General features: G+C 45.8%; 1 protein-coding gene across 1 annotated transcript; it reads left to right on the top strand.

The window, feature by feature from the left end:
• Positions 1-7,897, top strand: NOB1 (NIN1 (RPN12) binding protein 1 homolog). The gene is made up of 9 exons (XM_059382396.1): positions 1-109; positions 233-365; positions 1,192-1,322; positions 3,281-3,352; positions 3,550-3,678; positions 3,771-3,974; positions 4,548-4,645; positions 6,449-6,593; positions 7,298-7,897. The coding sequence occupies exons 1-9, from the start codon at positions 47-49 to the stop codon at positions 7,565-7,567; spliced, it is 1,245 nt and encodes a 414-aa protein (XP_059238379.1). The 5' UTR covers positions 1-46; the 3' UTR covers positions 7,568-7,897.
• The last annotated feature ends 366 nt before the right edge of the window (positions 7,898-8,263 follow it).

Here is an 8,263-nt window from a genome sequence, read left to right as displayed (position 1 = left end):
GGAGCCAGTTCTGTGCGCAAGCGCACTGAGGGCTCGTTCCGTCAAGATGGCGCTCGTGGAGCACGTTGTGGCGGATGCCGGGGCTTTCCTGCGAGACGCGGCTCTGCAGGTAAGGAGGGCTACCGCCAAGAGGAGCAGGGACCGAGCTGGACCGACCCCTGAAGTGTTGCGGGCAGTCGGTCAGTGCATTGCGTGGTATGGATGGGTGTAAGCTGTGTGGGTCTTTCCGCAGGACATCGGGAAGAACATCTATACAATCCGGGATGTCGTGAATGAGATTCGGGATAAGGCCACGCGCAGGCGGCTCGCCGTCCTGCCCTACGAGCTGCGTTTCAAGGAGCCCTTCCCGGAGTACGTGCGGCTGGGTGAGTGCCTCTGCCCCGGTGTCGATGGCGAAGCTGGGTCCCAGGCTACCGGCTCGGGACCGACTCGGGTGGGAGTGGAGGTCTGGCTGTTTTATCAGCTTGGATTCAGAACCACGTTCTAGGAGATCATGGTGGCAGAGGCTCTCTGGGTCAGGAGTCAGCCAGGCCTTGCCAGTTATTAGCTATATACGGGTTACTCACTCTTTCTGAGAAGTAACTAATGGTAATAGGGTTTGGTTGAAGGATAAAATAAGAAGCTTTTAGTACAGTACTTAATACATAGTAAGTGCCCAACAAATTTTAGCTGCTAATACCTACTTTTTAGGAAATGTGAGTGGTATTGTTATAAAGCAGAGTCGTTACAGAGCAGTCCAATAATTTTGTTTCATCATAAACTACAACAGTTATTAACAGAACTAACTTGTAATCCCATTATGGAATCTGAATATCCTATTAATCTGGCTTATTATACTTAGAATGAAAGAATTTTAGACCAGAGAAGATACCTTCTATTCCAACATAATACCAGATTTAATAAGGAACTCTCATCATTTGCAGACATTATGCTTTTAGTTACTTTCTGTTAACTTTGTTCTGTGTCCCATGGTCTGGACTGAATAAGGATGTCACAGTAAACCTAACTGGCTTGAATTTTAATGATAGGGAGTACAAATGTCTCAACAGTGAGTAGAAAAAGGAAATGAATGAAAATATTAAGAATGTTTTTTTGGGATATTGATCCTGAGTTCTTTTTCATACTTTCACTATGGTTCCCCAAGGTCATATAGCTTTTTGTTTCTAATTTGAGTTGGGGCTCTCTTTACAGTGACTGAGTTTTCAAAGAAAACTGGCGACTATCCCAGCCTCTCTGCCACAGATATTCAAGTGCTGGCACTCACCTATCAGTTAGAAGCAGAATTTGTTGGGGTGTCTCACCTAAAACAAGAACCAGAAAAGGTAAATCAGGAGGATTATTGGTTTTCCTCCTTTTAACTTTTTTATTCCAGGAACTATCAGATACACAGAGTAGAGGGAATAGTTGGACCCAGTGTCCACATTACTCTGTCTCCACACTTAGCAAGTCATGATCTATCAGGTTCATTTCTACTGACCCCCAGCCCTTAGGATTTTGAACTCAGACATTGTATTTCATTGATATTTCTTGGTCTCTCTCTCAAAAAGCAAAAAAAAAAAAAAAAAAAACCCACAAAATCATTAAACAGAATTAATAGTAATTCCCTAATATTGTCAAATGTCTACCTAGTATTCACATTTCCCAGTTATTTTACAATTTTTTTTTAAACATTTGTCTGGATCACGATCCCAGTAAGATTCTAATGTTTCATTTAGCAGATGCATCTCAGTATCTCAGTCTCTTGATCTGCAGGTTTTTAGAAAGGGTTGGTTAAATTTGGAAAATGCAGAAATAGAGTAAAATCAGCTATGTTCGGGGCACCTGAGTGGCTCAGTGGGTTAAAGCTTCTGCCTTCGGCTCAGGTATGATCCCAGGGTCCTGGGATCAAGCCCCGCATCAGGCTCTCTGCTCGGCGGGGAGCCTGCTTCCTCCTCTCTCTCTGCCTGCCTCTCTGCCTACTTGTGATCTTTGTCTGCCAAATAAATAAATAAAATCTTCAAAAAAAATAAAAAAGCTGTGTTCTTGCTATTTTTAAACAGAGTTCTTTCCAAAAGCAAGAGAGAACACTATGTGCTTGTCTGGTTTTTTATTTGTTTGTTTGTTTAAACTCTTGCCACTTTCAAAATTCTAGGTTCCTATTGTGCTTTCAGGGACTTGCCTGCATTGGTTAGTTCAAGAGATTAATTGATTTGTGGCTGGGTCCTATTGGCTTTTCCCAGGCCAGAAGATTTTATAAGCCAAATAATCATGTAATAATTAATTTCAAATAGTGTTAACTAAGAATTGCTTAATATTCTCTGTCTCAAATCATCAGAAGTCTTCTAAACTCATGTGTACTAATTGGGACTGCCTTCACATGTTTTCAACCAGATTTAGAGCCCTCCAGTGCAAAGAGCCTAAAACTGATGGGTAAAACACAGATTTCTGTGTGTCACTGAAATGTTTTAGGGAGATGGGGTAAAGGGAAACATAAAGCCTGAGTCTGAGACTGAGCACAGTGTGACTAGAAGCTGGCTATCCATTTGGCATCCGTCAGTTCACGATTCCTAAAAATAGCCCTTTTCCTGCAGCCTTTTGGGCAGAAGTTAGATTTGGGGATTGTTTTGTTTTTTACAAATTCTGTGGGGATCTTGAACTCATGACTGTCAGCTTAAGAATCTCATGCTCTACCCACTGAGCTAGCCAGGTGCCCCAGGAGTTAGATAGTTTCTAACAGAAGCTTTAAAACAGTATATCTTTAAAAAATAATACAGTATCAGGTGACTGGGTGGCTCAGTGGGTTGAGCCTCTGCCTTCGGCTCAGGTCATGATCTCAGGGTCCTGGGATCGAGCCCTGCATCGGGCTCTCTGCTCAGTGAGGAGCTTGCTTTCCCCCTCTCCCTCCACCTGCCCCTCTGCCTACTTGTGATCTCTCTCTCTCTCTCTCTGTAAATAAATAAATAAAATCTTTAAAATAATAATAATAATATAATACATTATAATAATAATACATTATGTTTTGACCCAGCAATTCCACTCTTAGGCATTTATCCCAAGTATATAACTAAAGATACATGTAAGTTTTATAAGTAACGTTGTTCATCAATGCATTCAAAAAAGAACTATTCCAAAGTCGTTATTTGGTGGTTATGGGATCACTGAATAATTATTTTTATGTTTCCCAATTTTTAATAACTGTAGGGAAGATACTTTGTTTTCTGTTGACTTACTTTTCATGCTCAATTGTCAGACTGTGTATTTCTCTGCTTAGAGCTGTCACTTTTTTCTTTTCTTTTTAAAGGTTAAAGTGAGCTTATCAAGTCAGCACCCAGAAACTCCTCTCCACATTTCTGGTTTCCATCTCCCCTCAAAGGTAATTGCTTAGATAAGCCATGCTCTCCTGCCCTCTTTTGCTATATATTTCCACAAATTGTATGCAGTGAACCACATTTATGTAAATTAATATCCTAGTTTGTCCAGCCCCTGTCAGATCTGACTTGTGTCATCTATCATTCCGTATGTAATCCTCTCAATTTTCAGGTCTTAAAATTAATTTTCTTTTCACCTCAGTCTAAACCCCCACGAGAAACAGTACAACATGGACAGCCAGCTGGTGAGCCTGAGAACCTAGAATTCACTTCCTTCATGTTCTGGAGAAACCCTTTGCCTAATATTGATCATGAACTGCAGGAGCTGCTGGTAAGGCCCTATGTATGATTCCCCGAGGACAGCACGCCAGCTTCTTCCTGCCGTTCCCGTGGGCTGGGACTGTGTGAATTCTGTTGTTTCAGATGGACAGAGATGATGATGTTCCAAGTGAGGAGGATGAGGAAGGAGAGAACGGATTTGAAGAAGGGAAAGACAGGGATAGCGACGATGACGGGGGCGGTTGGATAACTCCCAGCAACATCAAGCAGATACAGCGCGAGTCAGAGCAGTGCACTGTGCCGAAGGATGTGCGGGTTGGCTGTGTGACTACAGACTTTGCCATGCAGGTGGGTGGATGGGCATCAGCCGGACCTAGGCTCTAGTTCATAACCTTTACAGGAGTATGTACAGCTCTACTCTGTGATGCCTCTTTTCCTGGTTCTAGAAACTTTACCTGTGCTCTTTGATTATCTATAGCTTTGGTTGGGACCTAGAAAATCAACATAGTGACAAAATAGATGTCTTGTATTAAGTTTCATGTTCTGTTCTCTGTTAGGTTCTTGGAAAAGGTAGAGGTTTCCAGCTCCTGAAAGAGTGTATCTTTGTGTTTGACAAAATAAATATCTTTGTTTTTGTTTTGTTTTTTTTAAGCTTTTAAAGGCGACACGATACATGTCTTTGTTAAGAGAGATGCTTAGTGAGGGGCCCTGGGCCAAAGACCTGGCCCCTTCAAATACAAGGGGGAAATCTAGGTCTTAGCTCTAGTTTACATGCCTTGAGTGGCCTCCTGATCTTCCTTTCCCTCAGCAAAACCCCCTTATGAACCAAACCAGGCTTTGCGAAGTCTTTTCACTGTAATTGTACAGATGTTAGACTTTGGTTTTGCTGACTTGGGTGGTGCTTTTGCTCATTGGTTGCAGAACGTCCTGCTACAGATGGGGCTGCATGTTCTGGCCGTGAACGGCATGCTGGTCCGAGAGGCCCGGAGCTACATCCTGCGCTGCCATGGCTGTTTCAGGTATGCAGCTGACGATCTACACCCGCGGCCTCTTTGTGGACCGCTTCTCTCCCTGTCCTTGGTGCCAGCTTCCGGAAGGATGGCCTTGTGTGTAGGTTTTCCTCCCCCTTGTCCTTCATATGTACCTAGGTTCTGTCCTCACCGGAGCACTGAAACCTCTGGGACAGAGACCACCAGTGACCTCCTGTCTTAGTTTTTAGTCACAGGATTAAAGGCGTGGATTGTGGAGCAAAGAGCCCTTATCATTTAACCACATGCACTGCAGCATTTATGGATGAAATGATGCCTGGGATTTGCTTTGAAATAATCCACGGGTGGGAAGAGCGAGTGGGGGTAGGATGGAACAGGATGGCCATCAATGAATAGTTGTTGAAACTGTGTGAGGGGCCCTTGGGGGTCTGTTGTGTTCTTTGGTCTACTTTATATTTAGATTTTCTATTAAAAAAAAAAAAAGGTGGAAGGGATTCGGATGGCACAGGCTCAGATCCAGATTCTGTCTCGCAGTAGCTTTACAGAAGTTGGTGAACTCAGATTTTTCTTGCATAAAATCAGAAGGGCTGATTGTCCTAGAAGAGTGTGATATCTAGAATACAGGACACAGTCCGCTCAGGTGAACTGTTAGTTCACAGAGCATGCCCTTCTCTTCTGGCTCATAAAGTGGTCTTCATGGGGGCATGGTGGGGTGCTAACGTTCTGTGGGCAGGCCCCAGGGTCTGGGGGTGTACTTCAGCTTTGCCAGGGAAGCATGGCCCTGGGATTTTACGCTGCGGTGGCCGAGAGCCTCTCTGTAGATTCACTCCAGATTTGGTGGCCATCATACAGATCATCTCGTGGAGGAGCAAGGTGTCTCCTGGGTCCCTAGTGCTGTTCCACTGAGGGTAAAGTTGTGTAGATGGACTACTGCTCCCCTGCCAGCTTTAAGACAACCAGGCACTCGTGCCCCAGGGGCCCTGCCCTACCATCAGCCTCCACCTTTTTCTCAGTCTTCAGTTTGGAAATGTACCAGGCCTAGGACAGTGAAGCTTCATGAAATCCCATTTCCCCCGTTGCCCTTTGTTATAAAACCCCAAGTTCCCCAAATGAACATGCATTCTTAGCAGCCCTAAGAAACGTTCTCCATTCTTGTGAGATTAGCCCAGTGACTGAGGCACTTGCGGTTTATTCTCAAAGACTTGCAGGTCAGGAATTCAGCTTCTTGGGAGATTCATCCAGTCGTAGCAGCTTTCCAGTGTTTCCTGCGGCATTCATTAATATATTCTGGGCACTTCTGGAGCTCGCTCCTGGCCCAGCATGGCTGCCATCTCCAGGCAAGGTGCGGAGAGCCGCGGGAATAAGCAGGAATAAGCCCTTTGACTTGAGTCAGGTGCCATTGAGAGCACTGATTGTGGAGCCACCTTCCTGGCCTTGTAGCTGCCACTTACTGGCTCCGTGCCTCAGTTTCCCCATCTATAAGATGGACAGAAGGCGAGCTCTATAGGATTGTTTTGGTGTTAAACTTGTGGAATAATGTCTAACAGTAAGACTTCATTACTAGTGTAACAACATTTGGCTCAACTTCGAGCTGAATTACGGACTTGCTGCCTGTGGTACTTTGTTCATCTTTGCCCTTGGCACAGTGCAGTGGCGGCTTGTCTCAGCAACACAAGGCTGGGCGGCCTTGGTCTGTGACATGTTGGGCCATTTAGTCTCCCCTGTTCCTTGCTGCTTCCTTCTCCTCCTCTGACAACCGTGACTCATCTTGTGCTCTGGGGACGGGGTTTGCTCCCCATGACTTCTTTGCCAAAACTTTCCTTTTCTCTCCAGAACCACATCTGATATGAGCCGAGTATTCTGTTCGCATTGTGGAAACAAGACCCTGAAGAAAGTGTCCGTGACCGTTAGCGACGATGGAAGCCTGCACATGCACTTCTCACGCAACCCGAAGGTGTTGAACCCTCGGGGCCTCCGGGTGAGTGGCGGCTCTCCCACTCCCCTCACAGCCGGGCCTGCAACTGGCAGAGCAAGACCTCTTAGCTCTAGGATCAGAATCTGCAGAGAGGACCAGGAGAGGCTTGGCATGGAACTGTCCCTCTGATGCCTTGAACCCAGCCTTACCTTGTGGCCCAAGATGGTCTGGCACTCTTCTAGTTCCGTCCCTGCCCTGAGATCAGCCCTTTCTCTGATTCCTTATGGAGAATGGGGTTTTGAAGCACAGAGCTGAGCACAGGGTAGGCTCCTTGCCCTAGGGGTTCAGAGATGTCTCAGCCCACGGTGGATAGAGATTGTATGTGATCATACACAGGAATATTTTCTGTTAGATACCTGGATTTTAAAATGAGTTTGTAAATTCCATTTCAACCCAACAGAGTTCATGCTAGCCCTCCCTGATACCTTGACACCATTTTCCATAATTACTTATTTGCTCAATCCTAGAACACTTGTTTCAGAGTTACCCACACCAGTGAAAATGGTACCTGCTTAGTAGAATTCTGTGTTTGGAGGTAACTCCATTGCTAGCTGAGGGTGTGTAGTCACAGCACAAGGAGCAGTGACTGATAAACTCCCCTGATGTCATCTGCCTGCATCCAGAGCCATCAGGAAGCTTGACATTAACAGGATCGGACCTGTTTGGATAGGTTGCCCGCCTAATGACCTTTCCTTTCTTGTTTGCAGTATTCGCTTCCCACTCCCAAAGGGGGCAAATATGCCATCAACCCCCATCTGACTGAGGACCAGCGCTTCCCTCAGCTGAGACTGTCCCGAAAGGCCAGGCAGAAAACGGACGTGTTTGCCCCTGACTACATAGCTGGAGTATCTCCCTTTGCGGAGAATGACATCTCCAGCCGGTCGGCTACGCTGCAGATCCGAGATAACACCTTGGGAGCAGGGAGAAGGCGGTTAAATCCCAATGCTTCCAGAAAGAAGTTTGTGAAGAAGAGGTGAAGTGCAAGCTCCGCGGGCCGGCGGGATTGCCGCCGCGGCTGCCGAGGCGCGCGGGTACCTCGCTGCCCAGTTGTCAGGTCCAGATCCCTCTGGGTCCAGGCAGTCGGCCTGGCTTATGCAGCGCTGCTTCCTGACTGCCTGGGATGGGTCGGGTTCGTGGTGGAACTGGGCCATCCCTTGGCCTGGGAACATCCAGAGAGCTGGGATTCCTGGCATGCTGAGCAGAGTTTGATGAAAACAGAAGGAATGGCCCCATGGAGCACATCCTCAGCATTCAAAGAAAGGAACTTCCAGCTCGTAGTATTTTTCTAATAAATGTGGTTGTGAGCTCCTGTGCCTTTTCATTACGTCACCAAATGTCTAATGCTTAGGTAGTTGGAAGGTAACTCAAGCTGTATACTCAGCTATCAAGCATTTAGATTATATTTTTTACAAAAAAATATACTAGGTCTGTTATAATAAAACAAAAGCAACTATTTTTTCTTTTTTAAAACTTATTCTTGGGGCACCTGGATGGCTCAGTCAGTTAGGCATCTGCGTTCAGCTCAGGTCATGATCCTGGGGTCCTAGGATCCAGCCCCACACCAAGCTCCTGCTCTGTGAAGAGTCTACTTCTCTCTCTGCCTGCTGCTCCCCTTCTTATGTGTGTGCTTTCTCTTTCTCTGTCAAATAAATAAAGTATTTTTTTAAAAAACA

Source organism: Mustela nigripes, chromosome 17 (genome assembly GCF_022355385.1).
Source record: "Mustela nigripes isolate SB6536 chromosome 17, MUSNIG.SB6536, whole genome shotgun sequence".
Taxonomy (NCBI): Eukaryota; Metazoa; Chordata; class Mammalia; order Carnivora; family Mustelidae; genus Mustela; species Mustela nigripes.
This window is presented reverse-complemented; position numbering and strand designations above follow the sequence as displayed.

Coding starts and splice junctions, on each gene's coding strand:
- NOB1 (XM_059382396.1), top strand. CDS start 47: ATGGCGCTCGTGGAGCACGTTGTGGCGGATGCCGGGGCTTTCCTGCGA. Junction 366..1,191: donor CCCGGAGTACGTGCGGCTGG/GTGAGTGCCTCT, acceptor CTCTCTTTACAG/TGACTGAGTTTTCAAAGAAA. Junction 4,646..6,448: donor CGCTGCCATGGCTGTTTCAG/GTATGCAGCTGA, acceptor TTTTCTCTCCAG/AACCACATCTGATATGAGCC.